Source organism: Oncorhynchus tshawytscha, linkage group LG14 (genome assembly GCF_018296145.1).
Source record: "Oncorhynchus tshawytscha isolate Ot180627B linkage group LG14, Otsh_v2.0, whole genome shotgun sequence".
NCBI classification, from domain to species: Eukaryota; Metazoa; Chordata; class Actinopteri; order Salmoniformes; family Salmonidae; genus Oncorhynchus; species Oncorhynchus tshawytscha.
The window spans coordinates 36,474,208-36,499,367 of record NC_056442.1 but is presented as its reverse complement, the minus strand read 5'-3'; the positions used below and the strand labels follow the sequence as shown (position 1 = coordinate 36,499,367).

General features: G+C 45.5%; 1 protein-coding gene across 3 annotated transcripts in view; it reads left to right on the top strand.

Annotated features, from left to right (window-relative positions):
- Positions 1–343: 343 nt before the first annotated feature.
- The window catches only part of LOC112267130 (protein turtle homolog B), a 76,991-nt gene continuing 52,174 nt past the window's right edge, over positions 344–25,160 (top strand). For 2 of the 3 annotated variants that reach the window (XM_042297447.1, XM_042297446.1), the window contains exons 1-2: positions 345–643; positions 22,128–22,325. In XM_042297447.1, the coding sequence (XP_042153381.1) occupies positions 580–643; positions 22,128–22,325 (262 nt within the window). In that variant the 5' untranslated portion in view covers positions 345–579. Of the gene's footprint in view, positions 644–22,127; positions 22,326–25,160 lie in introns of all 3 variants that reach the window. The other variant, XR_006078840.1, reaches the window with a different exon arrangement.

Below are 25,160 nucleotides of genomic sequence, written 5' to 3'. Positions count from 1 at the left end.
TGAATAGATATGGCAACATTGACATGAATAATGAATGCATGTTCAAAGGCTTTCAATAGACTGGTCAGTATTTAACAATGATGGTGGCACTTGTTAAGGAACACTTCAAGGCAGGCGTTTAAAGATGCGGACTCGGCTCTCTGTCAATGCGCATGATACTGCGGTTCTACTACTACGGCACGCTTCAACTCACCTTGAATTGGTACGCGTATGTTCTCCTGTCATTCGCATAGGAAGGGGCGGAAGAATAACCAATACACGCCCCAAATCCTCTATCAGCAACCAATCCAAAGAAAGAAAAGGCGGAGCTTTTGGGTAAAATATCACACTTGGTTTCACTATGCGCTCGTAAAACAGTTCCGTCTACTACAATCGCGGCGGTGCAGGTGCTCTGTCTCTTCGGGAGAGGATGCCGACGGAAGGACGGGGGAGGGAAGGGATGAAGGGAATCGCCGAGAGGAAAGTGCATAGAATATGAATAAAAAGGCATCGATAAGAGCGCGCGCTGTGCAATGTCGAATATGAAAGATTCGTTGAACGGGGCACTTTGCGTGGTAATAGCTGGTCGGCAATAGTACTATGATTTGGTATGTGGCCACTTTGATAGCAAGTGTTTTCAGCACCAGAGGAACGGCCGCTCAAGGTGAGTTGAAGTGCAATATATTTTGTGCCGCCCATAATATATGATTTTGAGCGACTGCATGTGGGTTTGCCGCTGGCCTTTGCATAGCATGCTCATTCTATATTGGTAGATTAACGCAATAGCTGTATTTCATTGATTTAAATGGCTGCATTTCCTCTAGTCACGTGAAAGTTGTGCCTTGGTTAATTGTTTTTTTCTAAATAATTTAGTTAAATATTAGCCTACTCCTTATCATGTAATTATGTAATTATGTAATACAGCCTTAAGAGTAAAATCTCACATTTGAAAGGAAAGATGTGAGACATAATATTGCATAATTCTGTATAAAATAATTGCTCCATTATTTGAGCAGAGAAATACTACGAGCGTAATACTGTCTGTACTGTAAGTACATAGTGCTATGGTCATAGTAGCCTATACAGCCAGGAGCATGTGTTTCAGATGTGTCAGATAAAAGGCCAAAAATACATTTTGTTCTGTTATTTGCTTTAGAAAAAAATCTGTCATGATCAGTAGAGGTGTCAGCAGTCTCAAATGTGATCATTTTCCCAAAAGGGGTGTGACGCTACACTAGTTTCCAATATGGGAAAGTAACTCGTCACGAAATGCAGAAATATTGTCACATAACATTGGAATTTGTATGTGCATGAATGTATTCATTTAATGTTATGAATATTGTCTGTTTAAATTCAATTTCAGAGGGTATGTAAGTGCTGTGTGTGATGTGTCAGTAACTGACAATTCAAATCAAATCTAATCAAATTGTATTGGTCACATACACATATTTAGCATATGTTATTGCGGGTGTAGTGAAATGCTTGTGTTCCTAGCTCCAACAGTGCAGTAATATCTAACAATTCACAACAATACACACAAATCTACAGTAAAAGAATGGAGTTAAAAAATATATAAATATTAAGATGAGCAATGTCAGAGTGGCTTTGACTAAAATACAGTAGAATAAAATACAGTATATACATATGAAATGAGTAAAGCAGTATGTAAACTTTACTAAATTGACCAGTGTTCCATTATTAAAGTGACCAGTGATTCCATGTCTATGTATATAGGGCAGCAGCCTCTAAGGTGCAGGGTTGACTAACCGGGTGGTAGCCGGCTAGTGATGGCTATATAACAGTCTGATGGCTTTGAGATAGAAGCTGTTTTTCAGTCTCTCGGTCCCAGCTTTGATGCACCTGTACTGACCTCGCCTTCTGGATGTTAGCGGGGTGAACAGACTGTGGCTCGGGTGGTTAATGTCCTTGATGATCTTTTTGGCATTCCTGTGACTTCGGGTGCTGTAGGTGTTATGGAGGGCATGCAGTGTGCCCCGGAGATGTGTTGGGCAGACCACACAACCCTCTGGAGAGCCCTGTGGTGGCGGGCGGTGCAGTTGCCGTACCAGGCGGTGGGTGATCCAGCCCAACAGGATGCTCTCAATTGTGCATCTGTAAAAGTTTGTGAGGGTCTTAGGGGCCAAGCCAAATTTCTTCAGCCTCCTTCACCACACTGTTTGTGTGGGTGGACCATTTCAGATCATCGGTGATGTGTACGCCGAGGAACTTGAATCTTTTCACCTTCTCCACTGCGGTCCAGTTGATGTGGATGGGGGCGTTGTGACTGGTGCAGTGGCCATCAGAGGTGTTTACCAAATGGTCTGGAGCGGAGCAAGGAATGTTTAACATTTACAATATCAATTATGCAAGTTTGTTCACATTTGAATGAAAACACTGTGTTGACCCATGGACTGATTTAACCTTGCTCTTCCAATAGTGTCCAGATGGGGGAGTGATTTCTCCAGCTGTCACGTGATGATGACTGAGCTCAATGACCCCTCATCCTCTGTCTAAAATTACTCTGCTTTCTGTCTCATTTGACAACTGAGGATTAGAATTGTTAATTTGTATGATTTGTGAGGGCCAGGGGTTCGACACAATATAAAGAGTTTTTTATATATGAAAAATAATTTGATTTTAGTGTAGTCAAAACATACATTATTATTTCCTTTCTTGCTGTTTCTTTGATAATGAAATACCTGCCCTGGTCTCTCATGTAGTGGTCACATTCAGGGTTGTCTATTCCATCCCTGAAATAGGTATTACCAGTGGCTATACAATGTTGCTTTTACTTTTTAATCCCGCCATGCATGTTGTTGTTACTCTGATGGTTTAGGCCTCAATGGTCAGGGTTAGGATTTATTATTGCATAAAAACTGTTTTAGAGAAATGTCAACCGCTGAAATGTGATTGTATAAATCTGAAAACCACCTATGTAATTATTAGTTTAAACAGCTTTTGGGAAAAATATTAATACAATTGGTATACTTTCTAAGGATTTCTGCATCCTTTGCCTGTTGCTTTTGCTATCTCTGTGTTAGGCATGTTGGTAGATGAAGTAAGATGTCAGGGTAGAGGGTAGTGAACCTAGCAAGGTTGGGGTCAATCCATTTCCATTTCCAATCAATTCAGAAAATTAATTCAGAAAAAAATTATCCTTGTAACAAACTATGGGCATTAATTACATTTGAATTTATCTCCTGAATTAACTCAAGTTTAAAAGGAAATTACTCCATTCACAGTCTCCGACACTATGTGTTTCATCCTGCCATACCATTACTGCTTTCCCCTGCCTGAGAGAAGGATACAGTCAGTCCCACCTCTAGTCTCTTCTCTCTCACTCATTCATTCAACCGTTCTACCGTTCTCTGATATCATTCACTCGTCTATAGCACCCATTCACCTACAGATACCTCACTCACATGCATTTTTTCTATTTATTTAGCTAGGCAAGTCAGTTAAGAACAAATTCTTATGTACAATGACAGCCTACACCGGCCAAAGCCAGGGCGATGTTGGGCCAAATGTCCAGCACCCTATGGGACTCCCAATCACGGCCGGTTGTGATACAGCCTGGATTCAAACCAGGGTGTCTGTAGTGACGCCTCTTGCACTGAGAAGCAGTGCCTTAGACCGCTGCGCCACTCGGGAGACCACATTCACTCGGACACACAACCTATACCCTCACTCATTCACTGTCAGGCATATGCTCTATTTACTCTCCCAATCATGGGAGGAAAGCTTGTAAACCCAGCCTAGAGAAAGCCCTGTGCTCAAGCTGTGGAAGGCAGACTTCTGCCAGCACAGCACTGGGCATGTGCCAGCTCTTTCTGCTGCAACCACTCCTCTCGCCTCGGCCAGTACGCTCCCAGTGGAATCTCCCTGCAAACAAAGCCTGGAGCATTCTGGGAAAGCCAGTATGAGGAACAGGCCTGATTGAAGCCCCCAGTCCTCTTTTCTTAATTTTATTTTTTAGGGGGTGGATCAGCTTTAATATTGGAAATAGATTGTGGCTTCTATCAATGTAATTGTCTGCATCATTTCCAATCCCCCATATATATTTGAAATATACAGAGCCTTCAAAAAGTATTCAGACCCCTTGACTTTTTTCACATTTTGTTACATTACAGCCTTATTCTAAAATAGATTAAATAGTTTTTTTCCTCATCAATCTAACAACCTGTTTTCGCTTTGTCGTTATGGGGTATTATGCAGATTGACAAGGGAAAAAATACATGTAATAAGGCTGTAATGTAACAAAATGTGGAAAAAGGGAAGGGTCTCATGAGTCTCACGAGAATCCCAGGGGCAGTAAAACCGCATGCACCGCTCAGGCAGTCAAGAGGAAAAATGATTCCATCATTGAAAAGGGAGGTTCCAAAGATTTAAATAGGGAAAAATAACAGTCATATTATTCATTTCAGCAGAATTTAAGAGATGTAATGTAGTGTTATTGACATAGTGAGTGAGACTGAGTGTGGCAGAGTGAGAGGGTAGAGAGAGAGAAAGAGAGGGTAAAGAGAGAGAGAAAGAGAGGGTAAAGAGAGAGGGTAGAGACGGAGAGAGAGAGAGGGTAGAGACAGAGAGAGAGAGGGTAGAGACAGAGAGAGAGAGAGGGTAGAGACAGAGAGAGAGAGAGGGTAGAGACAGAGAGAGAGGGTAGAGACAGAGAGAGAGCGAGGGTAGAGACACAGAGAGAGAGAGGGTAGAGACAGAGAGAGAGCGAGGGTAGAGACAGAGAGAGAGAGGTAGAGACAGAGAGAGAGAGAGGGTAGAGACAGACAGAGAGAGGGTAGAGACAGAGAGAGAGAGGGTAGAGACAGAGAGAGAGGGTAGAGACAGAGAGAGAGGGTAGAGACAGAGAGAGAGGGTAGAGACAGAGAGAGAGGGGTAGAGACAGAGAGAGAGAGGGGTAGAGACAGAGAGAGAGGGTAGAGACAGAGGTAGAGGGTAGAGACAGAGAGAGAGGGTAGAGACAGAGAGAGAGAGGGTAGAGACAGAGAGAGAGAGGGTAGAGACAGAGAGAGAGAGGGTAGAGACAGAGAGAGAGAGGGTAGAGACAGAGAGAGAGAGGGTAGAGACAGAGAGAGAGAGGGTAGAGACAGAGAGAGAGAGGGTAGAGACAGAGAGAGAGGGTAGAGACAGAGAGAGACAGAGAGAGAGGGTAGAGACAGAGAGAGAGGGTAGAGACAGAGAGAGACAGAGAGAGAGGGTAGAGACAGAGAGAGAGGGTAGAGACAGAGAGAGAGGGTAGAGACAGAGAGAGAGGGTAGAGACAGAGAGAGACAGAGAGAGAGGGTAGAGACAGAGAGAGAGGGTAGAGACACAGAGAGAGAGGGTAGAGACAGAGAGAGAGGGTAGAGACAGAGAGAGACAGAGAAAGAGGGTAGACGCAGAGAGAGAGCGGGTAGAGACAGAGAGAGAGAGGGTAGATAGACAGAGAGAGAGAGGGTAGAGACACAGAGAGAGAGGGTAGAGACAGAGAGAGAGGGGTAGAGACACAGAGAGAGAGAGGGTAGAGACAGAGAGAGAGAGAGGGTAGAGACAGGAGAGAGAGGGTAGAGACAGAGAGAGAGAGGGTAGAGACACAGAGAGAGAGAGGGTAGAGACAGAGAGAGAGAGCGGGGTTAGAGACAGAGAGAGCGGGTAGAGACAGAGAGAGAGGGTAGAGACACAGAGAGAGAGAGGGTAGAGACAGAGAGAGAGGGGGTAGAGACAGAGAGAGAGGGTAGAGACAGAGAGAGAGAGGGTAGAGACATAGAGAGAGAGGTTAGAGACAGAGAGAGAGGGTAGAGACAGAGAGGTTAGAGACAGAGAGAGAGGTTAGAGACACAGAGAGAGGTTAGAGACACAGAGAGAGGGTAGAGACAGAGAGAGAGGTTAGAGACAGAGAGAGAGGTTAGAGACACAGAGAGAGGTTAGAGACACAGAGAGAGGGTAGAGACAGAGAGAGAGGGTAGAGACCGAGAGAGAGGGTAGAGACACAGAGAGAGGGTAGAGACACAGAGAGAGGGTAGAGACAGAGAGAGAGGGTAGAGACAGAGAGAGAGGGTAGAGACAGAGAGAGAGGGTAGAGACAGAGAGAGAGGGTAGAGACAGAGAGAGAGGGTAGAGACAGAGAGAGGGGTAGAGAGAGAGAGAGAGAGAGAGAGAGAGGGGTAGAGAGAGAGAGAGAGAGAGGGTAGAGACAGAGAGGGTAGAGAGAGAGAGAGAGAGAGAGACAGAGAGGGGGTAGAGAGAGAGAGAGAGAGAGTAGAGACAGAGAGAGGGTAGAGACAGAGAGGGTAGAGATAGACAGAGAGAGGGGGTAGAGAGACAGAGAGAGAGGGTAGAGACAGAGAGAGGGTAGAGACAGAGAGGGTAGAGATAGAGAGAGAGAGAGAGGGGGGTAGAGAGAGAGAGAGAGGGTAGACACAGAGAGAGAAATTAAAGAGACATTTATTGAGCAGATTCCATCACTCACACTTGTTCTTGAGGGCAGTGCAATTTCTTTGATTTATCGATGTTGAATAAACATAATTTTCCATAACCAACTGCAATTAGACAAGCCATATGAAAGTGCTAATAAGCATGCTTCTTGATGTAAATCATCAAGGTTATTATGACTGAAGAATACACTACTTGTTTAAAAAAGGAAGGAAGTTGAGTCTATGTGACTCGATCCGTGTTAGCATGGGGGAAATGTCAGTGACTTACAACCACTCTCCGTATATCCTGATTTCCTGTAAGGGGCACCTCTGGCAGTGCTTCACAGTGTTGAGCTGGCCTTTGGGCCTCTGGCAGTGCTTCACAGTGTTGAGCTGGTATTTGGGCCTCTGGCAGTGCTTCACAGTGTTGAGCTGGCCTTTGGGCCTCTGGCAGTGCTTCACAGTGTTGAGCTGGCCTTTGGGCCTCTGGCAGTGTTTCACAGTGTTGAGCTGGCCTTTGGGCCTCTGGCAGTGCTTCACAGTGTTGAGCTGGCCTTTGGGCCTCTGGCAGTGCTTCACAGTGTTGAGCTGGTATTTGGGCCTCTGGCAGTGCTTCACAGTGTTGAGCTGGCCTTTGGGCCTCTGGCAGTGCTTCACAGTGTTGAGCTGGCCTTTGGGCCTCTGGCAGTGCTTCACAGTGTTGAGCTGGCCTTTGGGCCTCTGGCAGTGCTTCACAGTGTTGAGCTGGCCTTTGGGCCTCTGGCAGTGCTTCACAGTGTTGAGCTGGCCTTCACAGTGTTGAGCTGGCCTTTGGGCCTCTGGCAGTGCTTCACAGTGTTGAGCTGGCCTTTGGGCCTCTGGCAGTGCTTCACAGTGTTGAGCTGGCCTTTGGGCCTCTGGCAGTGCTTCACAGTGTTGAGCTGGCCTTTGGACCTCTGGCAGTGCTTCACAGTGTTGAGCTGGTCTTTGGGCCTCTGGCAGTGCTTCACAGTGTTGAGCTGGCCTTTGGGCCTCTGGCAGTGCTTCACAGTGTTGAGCTGGCCTTTGGGCCTCTGGCAGTGCTTCACAGTGTTGAGCTGGCCTTTGGGCCTCTGGCAGTGCTTCACAGTGTTGAGCTGGCCTTTGGGCCTCTGGCAGTGCTTCACAGTGTTGAGCTGGCCTTTGGGCCTCTGGCAGTGCTTCACAGTGTTGAGCTGGCCTTTGGGCAGTGTTTCACAGTGTTGAGCTGGCCTTTGGGCCTCTGGCAGTGCTTCACAGTGTTGAGCTGGCCTTTGGGCCTCTGGCAGTGCTTCACAGTGTTGAGCTGGCCTTTGGGCCTCTGGCAGTGTTTCACAGTGTTGAGCTGGCCTTTGGGCCTCTGGCACGCCTGGCCCGTTTCACACCCCCTCTCTGTGCCCAGTGCCCAGACAAAAGCAGGTGTCAGCTCATTGTTGAGTGAGGGCTGGGGCCCTTCCTTAATTGGTCTGTGCTTGTCTGAGGGGGGCATGCAGCTACAGAGGGCCAGAGAGTGGAGGGGAGAGAAACTGACTAGGCTGGGCTGGCTCACACCACTGGGCTGTCAGGCTAAAGATGTGTTTTAAAAGGTATATGACACCCAGATCTCTGTCTGTCAGATGAATGCCACTGGTGTTTCAGAGATAGTAGGCAGCTCGCCTGCGGTGGTATGGCCTCTTGTCTGTGTTGTGTAGTAGTGGGCAGCCTGTGTAGGATGTAGTGTTCATGAGGCTGCTTTTCATGTAGGGGAGTGTGCTGTGCTCAATAGCATATGTTGAGCATAGAAGGAAGGGCCCACTAGCTGGTATCGAGTAGAAGGTAAAGTAAATCAAATCAAATCAAATTTTATTTGTCACATACACATGGTTAGCAGATGTTAATGCGAGTGTAGCAAAATGCTTGTGCTTCTAGTTCCGACAATGCAGTAATAACCAACGAGTAATCTAGCTAACAATTCCAAAACTACTACCTTATACACACAAGTGTAAAGGGATAAAGAATATGTACATAAAGATATATGAATGAGTAATGGTACAGAGCAGCATAGGCAAGATTCAGTAGATGGTATCGAGTACAGTATATACATATGAGATGAGTATGTAAACAAAGTGGCATAGTTTAAAGTGGCTAGTGATACATGTATTACATAAAGATGCAGTAGATGATATAGAGTACAGTATATACGTATACATATGAGATAAATAATGTAGGGTATGTAAACATTATATTAAGTAGCATTGTTTAAAGTGGCTAGTGATATATTTTACATCAATTCCCATTATTAAAGTAGCTGGAGTTGAGTCAGTGTGTTGGCAGCAGCCACTCAATGTTAGTGGTGGCTGTTTAACAGTCTGATGGCCTTGAGATAGAAGCTGTTTTTCAGTCTCTCGGTCCCAGCTTTGATGCACCTGTACTGACCTCGCCTTCTGGATGATAGCGGGGTGAACAGGCAGTGGCTCAGGTGGTTGTTGTCCTTGATGATCTTTATGGCCTTCCTGTGACATCGGGTGGTGTAGGTGTCCTGGAGTGGTGTTTTTGCCCCCGGTGATGCATTGTGCAGACCTCACTGCCCTCTGGAGAGCCTTACGGTTGTGGGCGGAGCAGTTGCCGTACCAGGCGGTGATACAGCCCGACAGGATGCTCTCGATTGTGCATCTGTAGAAGCTTGTGAGTGCTTTTGGTGACAAGCCAAATTTCTTCAGCCTCCTGAGGTTGAAGAGGCGCTGCTGCGCCTTCTTCACGATGCTGTCTGTGTGAGTGGACCAATTCAGTTTGTCTGTGATGTGTATGCCGAGGAACTTGAAACTTACTACACTTTCCACACACTTTCCACTACTGTTCCAGCGATGTAGATAGGGGGTGTTCCCTCTGCTGTTTCCTGAAGTCCACAATCATCTCCTTAGTTTTGTTGACGTTGAGTGTGAGGTTATTTTCCTGACACCACACTCCGAGGGCCCTCACCTCCTCCCTGTAGGCCGTCTCGTCGTTGTTGGTAATCAAGCCTACCACTGTTGTGTCGTCCGCAAACTTGATGATTGAGTTGGAGGCCCACGCAGTCGTGGGTGAACATGGAGTACAGGAGAGGGCTCAGAACGCACCCTTGTGGGGCCCCAGTGTTGAGGATCAGCGGGGTGGAGATGTTGTTACCTACCCTCATCACCTGGGGGCTGCCCGTCTGGAAGTCCAGTACCCAATTGCACAGGGCGGGGTCGAGACCCAGGGTCTTGAGCTTGATGATGAGTTTGGAGGGCACTATGGTGTTAAATGCTGAGCTGTAGTCGATGAACAGCATTCTCACATAGGTATTCCTCTTGTCCAGATGGGTTAGGACAGTGTACAGTGTGGTTGAGATTGCATCGTCTGTGGACCTATTTGGGCGGTAAGTGAATTGGAGTGGGTCTAGGGTGTCAGGTAGGGTGGAGGTGATATGGTCCTTGACTAGTCTCTCAAAGCACTTCATGATGACGGAAGTGAGTGCTACAGTGCAGTTACCTTAGCTTTCTTGGGAACAGGAACAATGGTGGCCCTCTTGAAGCATGTGGGAACAGCAGACTGGAATAGGGATCGATTGAATATGTCCGTAAACACACCAGCCAGCTGGTCTGCGCATGCTCTGAGGGCGCGGCTGGGGATGCCGTCTGGGCCTGCAGCCTTGCGAGGGTTAACACATTTAAATATTTTACTCACCTCGGCTGCAGTGAAGGAGAGTCCGCATGTTTTGGTTGTGGGCCGTGTCAGTGGCACTGTATTGTCTACAAAGCGGGCAAAAACGTAATTTAGTCTGCCTGGGAGCAAGGCATCCTGGTCCGTGACTGGGCTGGTTTTCTTTTTGTAATCCGTGATTGACTGTAGACCCTGCCACATACCTCTTGTGTCTGAGCCGTTGAATTGCGATTCTACTTTGTCTCTATACTGACGCTTAGCTTGTTTGATTGCCTTGCGGAGGGAATAGCTACACTGTTTCTATTCGGTCATGTTTCCGGTCACCTTGCCCTGATTAAAAGCAGTGGTTCGCGCTTTCAGTTTCACGCGAATGCTGCCATCAATCCACGGTTTCTGGTTTGGGAATGTTTTAATCGTTGCTATGGGAACGTCATCTTCAACGCACGTTCTAATGAACTCGCTCACCGAATCAGCGTATTCGTCAATGTTGTTGTCTGACGCAATATGAAACATATCCCAGTCCACGTGATGGAAGCAGTCTTGGAGTGTGGAATCAGATTGGTCGGACCAGCGTTGAACAGACCTCAGCGTGGGAGCTTCTTGTTTTAGCTTCTGTCTGTAGGCAGGGAGCAACAAAATGGAGTCGTGGTCAGCTTTTCCGAGAGGAGTGCGGGGGAGGGCCTTATATGCATCGCGGAAGTTAGAATAGCAATGATCCAAGGTTTTACCAGCCCTGGTTGCGCAATCGATATGCTGATACAATTTAGGGAGTCTTGTTTTCAGATTAGCCTTGTTAAAATCCCCAGCTACAATGAATGCAGCCTCAGGATATATGGATTCCAGTTTGCAAAGAGTCAAATAAAGTTCGTTCAGAGCCATCGATGTGTCTGCTTGGGGGGATATATACGGCTGTGATTATAATCCAAGAGAATTCCCTTGGTAGATAATGCGGTCGACATTTAATTGTGAGGAATTCTAAATCAGGTGAACAGAAGGACTTGAGTTCCTGTATGTTGTTGTGACCACACCACGTCTCGTTAACCATAAAGCATACGCCCCTGCCCCTCTTCTTACTAGAAAGATGTTTGTTTCTGTCGGCGCGATGCGTGGAGAAACCAGCTGGCTGCACCGACTCCGATAGCGTCTCTCGAGTGAGCCATGTTTCTGTGAAGAAAAGAACGTTACAGTCCCTGATGTCCCTCTGGAATGCTACCCTTGCTCGGATTTCATCATACTTGTTGTCAAGAGACTGGACATTGGCGAGTAGTATGCTAGGGAGTGGCGCGCGATGTGCCCGTCTCCGGAGCCTGACCAGAAGACCGCTTTGTTTGCCTCTTTTACGACGTTGTTGTTTTGGGTCGCAGGCTGGGAAAGGCAGAACACAGGATCCGCTCCGGGAAAGTATAGGATTTCTAATCTGCATAATGTGTTCCCTGTCATGAAGGGTATTTTTTAAATCATAATGTAGAGAGAGAGAGAGGCTGCGATGATTCCAGCTTAGGGCTGATTCCAGTTTAGGGCTGATTCCAGTTTAGGGCTGATTCCAGCTTAGGGCTGATTCCAGTTTAGGGCTGATTCCAGTTTAGGGCTGATTCCAGTTTAGGGCTGATTCCAGTTTAGGGGGCGGATTCCAGTTTAGGGCTGATTCCAGCTTAGGGTTGCCAAATTCCCAGAATTTTCTATAAATTCCCTTGTTTTCCAGAAATCCAGGTTGAAGAATTCTGGAATTCCTACTTATTCCCTGCTGATTCTGGGGAATCCTACAACCGGGATTTCGGTAAAACCAGGGAACCTATTGAATGTTCCTGGAATTTTGCAGCCTTATTCCTGATAATAAGAAAGAGCATTGTTTTCCTCTGTTGTCATCACTTTTACGTATAGATGTTATCAGTACTCAGTTAGAGATTTTGGAGAGGTTGATAAGTAACCTACTTGACATACAGGTAACTGCCAAAATAATGGAAACACTTGAGTAAATGAGGGATACAACGTATATTGAAAGTGGGTGCTTCCACACAGGTGTGGTTCCTGAGATAATTAAGCAATTAACATCCCATCATTCTTAGGATCATGTATAAAAATGGTGGGCAGACCATTATTTTGGCAACCATAACTATGCCCCCATAGGATGACATCCACGGGGCACAAGTGGTAACTGAATGGTTTGATGTGCATGAAAACAATGTGAACCATATGCCATGGCCATCTCAGTCACCAGATCTCAACCCAATTAAACACTTATGGGAGATTCTGGAGTGGAGCCTGATGTTTTTCAACACCGTCATCAAAACACGAAATAATGGAATTTCTTGTGGAAGAATGGCGTCGCATTCCTCCAATAGAGTTCCAGACACTTGTAGAATCTATGCCAAGGTGTCAGCTCATTGTTGAAGCTTTTCTGGCTCGTGGTGCCCAACACCCTATTAAAACACTTTATGTAGGTGTTTCCTTTATTTTGTCAGTTACCTATATGTGCTTATTGTTAATCTTTGTTCAGGTCTCCCTCTCTGTGAAGAGTGGTTAAAGGTTCATTCATTTTCCAGTGATGTTAGACTTCTCCTTTATTCAACTACAATACCACTCTGTGGTGCCCAGGATCCTGCATGATCAAATACATAATGTTACCATTTATAAAGGTCATGATTAAGTCTCTTCTCTCCCATTTGCTCTGTCACCGTCTGTCTTTCCTGCCTTCCGCCTCACCCTGCGTCACTATCACTGTAATGTATTCCTCTCGATTGCAGTCTGTGTTTGTCTTTTCATATGGTTTATGTTTTTGTATTAGTGCCACAAATCCAGATTTCTTTAGGAAAGCTATTTATAGGGCAGCTATTACAATGTTTGTTTGATAAGTAGCTCAACGAGGATAGGATTGGCTTTTGTACTTGTATGTCACACTTTGATGTTAGGTTGTCAGTGTGTTCTGGGATGACTTATATTCAACACCAGTATTTTTACTGAGGCTGACTGTCTGGTAGTACTACGCTGAGCTTGGGTTTGACAGACTCCATGTGGCGCCAGTGGGTGTAACTGAGAGTGAGTCACACAGCTTCTGGTCAGTCTATGACATTGGTTCACTCATATCATTATCTCACACTGCCTGTGTAGGAGGTGGTCATCTGTCATTAATGTATGTGTCCCTGTATGTAAGTGTCCATGTTAGCTATCCATGCTGTTTCTCTGTGTGCAGCCTAGGCACTCCTATCTGTGTCCTGACTACACTCATTGCATTGCACCTCATTGCCACACACACACACACACACACACGCACACAAACACACACACACACACTGTTCTCTGATGTGACCTTCAGCACATGCAGGCTGGCATTCAATTACCACCCTGTCAGTGGCCCATCCAGCCCAGTCGCTGCACGTCCTTGAGATTCATTCTCTACTCTAGTCTATATTCCATTACATCCAGGACATTGTGTGTTCTGTCCAGTTTAATCTGTGCTCATATCCTTGCATCACATACACTATAACCATGTGTGTGCTGGTACTGAAGTGCTTGTAGTGTCATATTCACCTTTGCTCAATACCTGATTTCATGTCACAGATTATCGTGAATTAGACATTTGTGACAGGCACATGAAAAAGTTTTTAAAAATTGTGTCCACCACAAAATTTTCTTCTTTATAATCCAGTACACAATTTTCTTCATAATTCCAATTTATTGTGGCTAAATTTAGCTAGGTGGCTAATGTTAGCTAGGCTAGGGGTTAAGGTTAGGATTAGTGGTTAAGATTAGCGTTAGGGGTTAAGGTTAGTGTTAGGTAACATGCTAGCTAAGTAGTTAAAGGGTTAGCTAACATGCTATCTAAGTAGTAAAAAAAATTGTAAGTAGTTACAAAGTGGATCAAATGTTGTCCATCATGTGATTTGAAAACGCACCGTTTGGGTTGCTAGACATTCACGTTATGCGCCCACCCATCCTCCCCAAACAAACCTCCCTCCTATCGTTTCTGTCTTAAGTAACCTACTGCCTTTATCTGTGATTAAAATGCACTGTATAATGTGGTGGACACAAAATGTTTTACTTTTTGTGTGTCATGAATTTCCCAAGTAATTGGTGTCTATTTCAGGATCATTTGTGATAGTGGGTTGTATTGCTGTAGCACTGCCAGGATCCAAAGCACTTCTGTTCCCCATCCACTCCCTTGTATTGTTTTGATGGTAGATTTGTCACAGATTGAGTCAGTGTCAGGAAGATGATTTAGGCATCCTGGGGTGACATGAAAACCCCACGTCTCCAAATGTAGTACATTTATTATTTATATTTATTCAGATTTTATATGATCTCTTATCACATTGGACTTCGATAATGTCAAAATATTTCACAGCTATTGTTCTAGCTGCATAATTACAGCCCAAAGTGCCTGGAGAGTCCACACACGCAAATCTGTGATCATTATTGCAAGTACAGTAAAGGGTACTTTTCATGCAAGTGCCATTATCGTTGCTGCGGCTCGAATAGGCTGGTTGAAATCTCCAGCGGATTTAACTCCTAACTGTCCCCGATGTTCTACTGTGAACATTCATGTTCTGCTCTGGACAGATGCTGATTGACTCGGAACAGATTCATTTGATTGATTAAGTGAGCTGCAAAAGAAGTAAACTGCTTGCAGTGAGTAACTGGCTTTAGTATTGGTAGTGAACATGCCTATTTAACTGGTGCCAAATAATCTGGAATTATTCTCCTGCATTGTCCTGCAAGTCGTCCCTTAGGGAATTCATTATGAGCAGGATCAGCACTACTGTTACTTGTAGTTAGGAGTTAGGATACTTGTACAGATGAGGTAGTTGCTGAATTATATGTTTTCCAAAATGGCGTAGCAGTCGGACGTGTATTTGTCTTGTCCCGTCTTGTCCTGTGTACATATTAGTTTTCCTCGTTTTCCCCCTGTATATATTTAGTGTATATTTTACTCTCACTTTCCATCTACGAACTGAATATACTTTCCTGCAACCAGCCTCACCCAATGTGGTACGGATCTGCTATTTTTATACTTTAGAATCGGAACCCCCATCAGAAGCTAGCCAGCTACTAGCTACTAGCTAGTAGTCAGTTAGCCACTGCTAGCGGTCTTCACCGTTAACTCGGACATCAACCAGCTTCAGCTCGGTCAATACCTGCCAGTCTGCACAGCGCGATAACAACCCAGAGCATATCGGACTGCTTTTTCTCTACCTCATCACCAGATTCCTGCCACAAGCCCTGATCCATTATGCTGGATCATCGCAGCTAGCTAGCTGCATTCGAGTGGCTACTGTTGGCCAACGCCTTTGTCCCGAAGCAAGCACCAGTTAGCCTTGAGCTAGCCTCGAGCTAGGCCCATCTTTGGGCTAGCCGAAGAGGTCTACCAGCTAATTCTTGCGCTACAATAACAATTTTGCCAATTGGCCTGGACCCTTTATTGCCAACACGGAGCCCTGCCGATCCATCACGACTGGTCTGCCGACGTAATTGTCAGAGATGGTTTCAACAGGTTTTTCCATTGCGATGTCGCCGAAGGCCCATCTGCTAACCCCGGCCCGCTAGCTGTCAGAATCGGCGTGTCTCCAGCTCGCCTAGCATAGTTTCGACTACCGAACGGCTCCCTGACTCACCTACTGCTGCTCATTAGACCCTATGATCACTCGGCTACACATGCCTCTCCCTAATGTCAATATGCCTTGTCTATTGCTGTTTTGGTAATTTATTATTGTCTTATTTCACTTTAGAGCCCACCCCCCACACATGCGGTGACCTCACCTGGCTTAAATGGTGCCTCTAGAGACAAAAACCTCTCTCATCATCACTCAATGCATAGATTTACCTCCACTGTACTCACATCCTACCATTCCCTTGTCTGTACATTATGCCTTGAATCTATTCTTCCATGCCCAGAAATCTGCTCCTGTTCCCGAATGCACTAGACGACCAGTTCTTATAGCCTTTAGCCGTACCCTTATCATACTCCTCCTCTGTTCCTCTGGTGATGTAGAGGTTGGATATCTCCCTCTCTAACTTTAAGCATCAGCTGTTAGAGCAGCTTACCGATCACTGTACCTGTACACAGCCAATCTGTAAATAGCCCACCCAACTACCTCATCCCCATATTGTTATTTATCTTGTTGCTCTTTTGCACCCCAGTATCTCTACTTGCACATCATCTTCTGCACATCTATCACTCCAGTGTTAATGCTAAATTGTAATTATTTCGCCCCTATGGTCTATTTATTGACTTACCTCCCTAATCTTCTACATTTGCACACACTGTACATAGATTTTTCTATTGTGTTAAAGACTGTACATTTGTTTATGTGTAACTCTGTGTTGTTGTTTTTGTCGCACTGCTTTGCTTTATCTTGGCCAGGTCGCAGTTGTAAATGAGGACTTGTTCTCAATTGGCCTACCTGGTTAAATAAAGGTGAAATAAAGGTGAAATAAAAAATAAAATAAAAAAGATGTCTAAGAAGGTTGTTATCTTAGTTACAGTACTAAACTAAAATAGGGCAGGCTATAATATATTGACTTGTCATCTTTCTGTTAGATGTATTGGTGCCTCAGTGATGGCACCTGGTCTTTGAGAAAAGCTCAGCCTGTGAAGATATAGCGGAGGTTAGAACAGAGAGGGCCTGTAACATGATTTGCACAGCTGGCATTTATGTCTTGTTGAGAGCATAAATATGTTCCCTTGAAAAAGTTCCCATAAACACTGCCGGGTCACTGTGTCTCCATTAAGGAAATGAAAACGGCGGTAGCAGTGACTGGGCCTGTGCTGATCTTCCCCTTGTGATGATCTCATAAAGCGATTGGGGAGTTATTAGCCAGGCAGTATAATATCCTGGGTCTTTATGGTAATTCCTCTAGGATCCAAAAATAATGTTAGATAGAAACCGTGAACTCCTGAAACCTGAACTGTCTGCAGGGAAACAATGGGTTTCAGCACCGCTGTGCCCCAAGCACAGAGTGTAGGCTTTATAATGTGACAGCATTTAGTTCTCAAGCAAAACAATGTGGATAATATTTTATATTCCTCAACTTGTGTGGATAGTACTTGGCCTGCTTGGTCCCTTGGGGATAGACCACGTGAATTTCATGTTTTCATGTGATCACATGTGAAGTTAATGTGATGAAATGTGACAACATGTAAAGTAACTTGATAACATGAAACAACACGTGAAAACATGTGATCACATGTGAAGTGTTCAACAACAAAAGTTCTAGTGTGAAATGAATGGGGTGGCTCATGTAGCTTAACCAGTGTTTGTAAAGTAGCTAACATAATATATTGCTTTTCTCTTGCTCATGGGTTACAGTTGATGATTACCTTATAAACACTATAGACACCTCTTAATATATTAGTGTGGAAGACACATGTTGAGTCAATAAAAATATGTTAAATTGATAGAAGAGGGCACGATTTCAGGTAACTGAGACTCTTTGAAGTATCAAATTCTCTGATAAGTCTGATAAGTCAGAAAAATACTTTGTTGTCCATTACAACTGAATAGATTAGTTTCCTGAAAATAGATCCAGTCATTAGGCATCTCCAACACACGGTAAAAGGGTGCTGTGTAAACTGAAAGGAGATGGGAGCAGTCTAAGATTGAAATATGGGGTGCGTAAAGTATACTGCACAACTAATATGTTATGAAGGTGTAATAAATAGGGGTGTTAAGGCCATCACCACTCAGTTCCCTCCACCATGTCTACCACCCTGCAGCCATCACCACTCAGTTCCCTCCACCATGTCTACCACCCTGCAGCCATCACCACTCAGTTCCCTCCACCATGTCTACCATCCTCCAGCCATCACCACTCAGCCATCACCACTCAGTTCCCTCTACCATCCTCCACCATGTCTAATGCCCATCCTCCAGCCATCACCACTCAGTTCCCTCCACCATGTCTACCATCCTCCAGCCATCACCACTCAGTCCCCTATACCATGTCTACCATCCTCCAGCCATCACCACTCAGTCCCCTATACCATGTCTACCATCCTCCAGCCATCACCACTCAGTTCCCCTCCACCATGTCTACCATCCTCCAGCCATCACCACTCAGTTCCCTCTACCATGTCTAATGCCCTCTAGACATCACCACTCAGTTCCCTCCACCATGTCTACCATCCTCCAGCCATCACCACTCAGTCCCCTCTACCATGTCTACCATCCTCCAGCCATCACCACTCAGTCCCCTATACCATGTCTACCATCCTCCAGCCATCACCACTCAGTTCCCTATACCATGTCTACCATCCTCCAGCCATCACCACTCAGTCCCCTATACCATGTCTACCATCCTTCAGCCATCACCACTCAGTTCCCTCTACCATGTCTAATGCCCTCTAGACATCACCACTCAGTTCCCTCCACCATGTCTACCATCCTCCAGCCATCACCACTCAGTCCCCTCTACCATGTCTACCATCCTCCAGCCATCACCACTCAGTCCCCTACCATGTCTACCATCCTCCAGCCATCACCACTCAGTTCCCTATACCATGTCTACCATCCCTCACAGCCATCACCACTCAGTTCCCCACTCCACCATGTCTACCATCCTCCAGCCATCACCACTCAGTTCCCTCTACCATGTCTAATGCCCTCTAGACATCACCACTCAGTTCCCTCCACCATGTCTACCATCCTCCAGCCATCACCACTCAGTCCCCTCTACCATGTCTAATCCTCCAGCCATCACCACTCAGTTCCCTCCACCATGTCTACCATCCTCCAGCCATCACCACTCAGTCCCCTATACCATGTCTACCATCCTCCAGCCATCACCACTCAGTTCCCTATACCATGTCTACCATGTCCTCCAGCCATCACCACTCAGTCCCCTATGTCTACCATGTCACCACTAGTCCCATCCATGTCTACCATCCTCCAGCCATCACCACTCAGTCCCCTATACCATGTCTACCATCCTCCAGCCATCACCACTCAGTCCCCTATACCATGTCTACCATCCTCCAGCCATCACCACTCAGTTCCCTATACCATGTCTACCATCCTCCAGCCATCACCACTCAGTTCCCTCTACCATGTCTAACGCCCTCTAGACATCACCACTCAGTTCCCTCCACCATCAAATCAAATCAAATTTTATTTGTCACATACACATGGTTAGCAGATGTTAATGCGAGTGTAGCGAAATGCTTGTGCTTCTAGTCCCGACAATGCAGTAATAACCAACAAGTAATCTAGCTAACAATTCCAAAACTACTACCTTATAGACACAAGTGTAAGGGGATAAAGAATATGTACATAAAGATATATGAATGAGTGATGGTACAGAGCGGCATTGGCAAGATACAGTAGATGGTATTGAGTGCAGTATATACATATGAGATGAGTATGTAAACAAAGTGGCATAGTTAAAGTGGCTAGTGATACATGTATTACATAAAGATGCAGTAGATGATATAGAGTACAGTATATACATATACATATGAGATGAATAATGTAGGGTATGTAAACATTATATTAGGTAGCATTGTTTAAAGTGGCTAGTGATATATTTTACATAATTTCCCATCAATTCCCATTATTAAAGTGGCTGGAGTTGAGTCAGTGTGTTGGCAGCAGCCACTCAATGTTAGTGGTGGCTGTTTAACAGTCTGATGGCCTTGAGATAGAAGCTGTTTTTCAGTCTCTCGGTCCCAGCTTTGATGCACCTGTACTGACCTCACCTTCTGGATGATAGCGGGGTGAACAGGCAGTGGCTCGGGTGGTTGTTGTCCTTGATGATCTTTATGGCCTTCCTGTGACATCGGGTGGTGTAGGTGTCCTGGAGGGCAGGTAGTTTGCCCCCAGTGATGCGTTGTGCAGACCTCACTACCCTCTGGAGAGCCTTACGGTTGTGGGAGGAGCAGTTGCCGTACCAGGCGGTGATACAGCCTGACAGGATGCTCTCGATTGTGCATCTGTAGAAGTTTGTGAGTGCTTTTGGTGACAAGCCGAATTTCTTCAGCCTCCTGAGGTTGAAGAGGCGCTGCTGCGCCTTCTTCACGATGCTGTCTGTGTGGGTGGACCAATTCAGTTTGTCTGTGATGTGTACGCCGAGGAACTTAAAACTTACTACCCTCTCCACTACTGTTCCATCGATGTGGATGGGGGGGTGTTCCCTCTGCTGTTTCCTGAAGTCCACAATCATCTCCTTAGTTTTGTTGACGTTGAGTGTGAGGTTATTTTCCTGACACCACACTCCGAGGGCCCTCACCTCCTCCCTGTAGGCCGTCTCGTCGTTGTTGGTAATCAAGCCTACCACTGTTGTGTCGTCCGCAAACTTGATGATTGAGTTGGAGGCGTCTACCATCCTCCAGCCATCACCACTCCGTCCCCTCTACCATGTCTAATGCCCTCTAGACATCACCACCCAGTCCCCTCTCACTGAGTCCTCTCTGTCACTGACGCATCAGATGCTACTGATGTTCTCCTTCCATTTCCTGCATCTTATCAGTGTCCGTTGCTGCTTTGCACAGTTAAAATATTCACTGAAAGTGCTTAATCTTTACTTTAATTAAGCATGAAAAGTCTATGCATATTTAGCTTTAGATTGCAATTATAGGTGCTCTTTACTTGTTCCCTTCCCTGTAAATGGTCTCTTCGAGTCTAATTTATATGCTTCTTAGCCTCAGTATATTTACAATGCTTGTGTAGGCTGTGTTGCTGGTTTGTTTAGCTACGACTTTAGGTCTTAGCTACAGGCTGAATTGTGGTCATGTGCAGGGTCCAGTGACTCAGCGTATTTCACATGTGTTCCAGTGGGTCAGTCATTAACTCTAAACCATGTTTTTTATGCTGCCTTGCACCGCTTACCAGAGAGGCACAATGGCAGAGCAGATTCTAGGAGTAAGGCCCGTGACTGGCAGACCACAGCTCCACTTTAACAAAAAGTGTAATTTGATTAAATCTGCTCTGTTTCAGTCCAAAAGCTGTGCTGGCTAAATCAAATAAAGTGGATTAACTCTTCTACCGGATAGAGCAGATTAAAATTGTAAACACAATCACTGACTGATGCATAGGACCTTCAGGGGTGGAGCCTGTAATAGAGGTAAAGAGGCTTCATGACTGTTTAATTGGAAAGGAACAATGGCAACCGTAGCACTTCCTATTTTACACAACACTGACAATGGTTTACACACTCAACACAAGGCATGAGTTCCATTACAGAAACCTACCTAGAGAATCGTACTGCTACCTTTTCCCCATCCTGAGGCGGAGCCTTTCTTTACCACTACTGTACTTGGATGCTGTACTTCCTGAAAACATTAGTAGCCATAATGCAAGTAATAGTCTTAATGAAAGCGCTAAGTTATTCAGCCTGTGTTTCTGGAGAGTGAATCGTCAGCATGTCTCTTGATCCCTGAAGCGATGTTCCCCCCCCCGGGGCGAGGGGATGTGGGGTGAGGGAGGGTGGAAGGGCGGCAGTCTCAGTCTAATGGAGGAGATCCAGAGATCCAGGCTGGCTCAATGAGAGCAGAGCGGGGGAGGCAGCTGGACAAAATCCATTCCCAGAGTGAGCATTCTGCTGAGGCAGGTAGGCCGACCTTTCAGCCGCCCGATAGGTCAACCCTCGGCAGTGTGCCTGGACATCCATGGCTAAACGCCAGCCCAGCCCTGGTACCGCTCATAGTAAAACCCATATGAGCAGCAGCCAGCTCTGATCAATAGAGCCGCCTGGGCTGGTAACTTATTTACAGTACTGTAGGCGACCTACGCCTCAGACAGAATTCTCTCTCACCAGGAGAGATGACGACAAGGGAACTGTACAGAGCCAGACTGTCCTATACTAGATCCATATAAGTACCTACCAGGGTCTATAAGTGGGGCCAACACTGTAGGCAGGGGTGTTCAATCTTAGTTTTGACGAGCTACATGGCCTGTTTTTTCAATCACTGTAGCTGTAATGGAATTTGTGTTTTATAGGCATTGGGAAACTAAGCAGCAATATCTTCTCTGCTTGGTCAGCACAGCTGTAGTAGTCGAGAACAGTACAGCACATATACTGTACCATTACCTCCCTCCTTCTTTAAGGGACCCTCTGCTCTTTGATTAAAATAACCTCTCCTGTTTTTCCCCCCAGTTGCCCACGGAGTGAGAGAGGAGCCCCAGTTTGTGACGGCGCGCGCTGGAGATAGCGTAATCCTGGGATGTGACGTGTCCCCTCCCCTGGACGGCCAGCAGCCCCCCTACGTGGTGGAGTGGTTCAAGTTCGGAGTGCCCATCCCCTTCTTCATCAGCTTCCGCTTCCACCCTCCTCATGTCGACCCAGAGTACACCGGTAAGAGCCAAGCCGACCACTCTCCTCATGTCAACCCAGAGTACACCGGTAAGAGCCCCCCTCATGTTGACCAAGAGTACACCGGTAAGAGCCCCCATGTTGACCAAGAGTACACCGGTAAGAGCCAAGGATCTAGTGAGCATTTGCCATGTAGCCTGGTTCCAATGCTATGAAATTACAGAAAAGAACAGAACAGAGGCAGCACTAACGCGCTGACGCACATTGCAGCTCAGATTAAAGTGTATTGTGGGGACAGATGCCATGTTACAGTAGAGCTGTGATAGTGTGATAATGGTTGAGACTGTGCCATGGTTCATGAGAACCTCCCCTGGGTGTTTTATGGGACTATATCCTCTCTGTGTCTACATGGAGCTGAGTGTCTGGAGTGTCTGAAGATTACCATGGCCCACTAGGCCAGAGTGGCCTGCTGCCTAACACACGCATGCACAAACACACACAAACACACACACACACACACATGCACACTGTATAAGATCTGCCTGACTGGCTATTCTCATGAATCCCCATTTCCCATTTCTCACCAAATAAATAATTCATCTGGGTGGAACAGAGATTAAATGTACTGTCATTGCCCGGTTAGACTGGCTAGTCCTGCAAGGCAGTCAATGTACTGCTATATTTCTGGGTGTTAATGTACTGTATTGTGCCTATATTTCTGTGTCTTAATGTACTATATTAATCCTATATTTCTGGGTCTAAATGTATTCATGCTGGAGATGAGAGGTTTCAGATTGCCTTTTACAGTAGCAGAGCTCATATGTGGGGGTAAGCTAGCTTCTCATGCCTCTCTGCCTCTGTCTGTGAGCTTTAAATGGGCATACCTGAAGACTGAAGTGTATTTTGTAATTCCACTATGACCTTATCTTTTACAAGGGATTCTATCTTAGATTATGTTAAATAATGGGGTTATGGTTCACATCATATGTGTTGTGTTTATGTTGAAGTGGATTGGGAGTGGCACACCTCTCTCTTGCAGGGAGGAAAATACAGACTTTTACTGTTCGACTGAATATTACCCTTCGGCAAGTGTCTTAATCAGTGCTAGACAGAAATGGAGTGCTCCTCCTCTAGTGTGTTAGACAATTGCCCAAGGTGATATGCAAATCTAACATTTAAAATCAGCTATTTTTGCACCAACTAACGCAAAGAAACAATCAATAATGCAGACACTATGATATTTAGTTTGTGCATTTTTAGTTAAAGATTTTTGGGGACAGGCTGGTCTTACATCTCACCCAAACCCAATTCCCAAGCTCTCCTCCAATCAGAGCCAGGGAAAAGCCTGCAGAGGGATTATGGTCTTTAAAGAACTGAACGTTTAGCTGCATGGCTTTCTTTAGCTCTACTCTCCTCTCCTCTCTACAGCTATTGCAGCAGTGCAATGGATCGAAGCCTATGTGTGATATTAATAAACCCAGGGGGCAATATTCACTGTAGGCAGCAGTAGTGTTAGATTACAGTGTGTGTGAATGCCCTGGAAGGGCTGGTCCTGATGTGTACATAGTATTGTTAATTCTGTTTACAGCACGCCTCTCACTCGGTGACAGATTGAACCTGAGGTCGATCCCTACCCTTCACGCCACCACCTACCCTGCTCAGCACTTTATCACCCAGGCTAAAATAGACCTGACTTTTAAAGCCTCGCCTTTTTACTGCAAGACTGCAGTCTCCCTCTTTCCTCTACCCTCTTCCCATTGCCTTATCGATTTCCTGCTCAACAAAAACCCACCGTTTTCTTTGTCAGTTATCGCAGCCATCCCAGTAAAAGGCTATCTATCGCATCTATATGCAGAGCTACTGGAAGAGCAATCCAGCCTGCCCTCCAGGCCAATATGTTTTCCTGACGTTCAAAATGAACGAACAAGCAACAGTACTTACAGTACATACCGTATATACATCTCAAAGTTTGGAAAAGGATCTTTGTCCCAGGGCACGGCTCTAACAGAGGAGAGAGTGTTTCAGTCAGTTCATCTGGCTCGACTGTCAGGGCTGTAGCAGAAGCCGTGTGGATGCAGTGGGTTGGAAGCTGTGAGACAGATTTCAACATGCCTGGTTTACTCAACTTCTCTCATCCTCTGTGACATGACTTCCTACTTTTAGATTTCCTATTAATCTCCTGAGCCTTCAAAGAGAAGTCAGTCTTTTTCACTATTGACACTAAGTGCTTTCCTTTTCCAAGCCCTGTGCTTCATCAGGTAGCTGTGGGGAGCTTGGAACAGGGTTGCCAGGTCAAGCAAAAAATTCTAGCCCAATGACCACTCAAAAACCTACCCAAAAGGCCTGAAAACTAGCCATTTATTTATTTATTTTCACAGCAAGAGGAGTTGCCATATCTATACAATAAACCCTTTTTCCATAACGTTATCGAGACAATTAAGAACGAATATCATAGTAACTTGAGACGACCATTACAAAATAATAATTATTGCAAGCTATGACATGACGTAATAAAGGAATTTGAATATGTGACAAGAGAAAATATAATTTGCTCTGATTAAACTCGCCAGATCATTTCCCATCAATGGATGTAGCTTTAACTCACTTGACTGGTATGATTAAGCAATAAGGCTACAGTAGCCTAGACAAGATGTAGGCAAGATGTAAACTGAACGATTTAGCAGTTTGCTTAGTTCAAATTAACAGACTGATTTATTCAACATGAATAGTGAGGCGATTTCGCAATAGTAAATGCTTGTTTCCTCAATTTCCTGCTGGAATAGGCTACTGAGGATGGGGGTCATAATTTCAATCACTGAATTAATTATGAATAATATGTATATGAACTGAATATGCTTGTCAACCACAGCCAGTGTT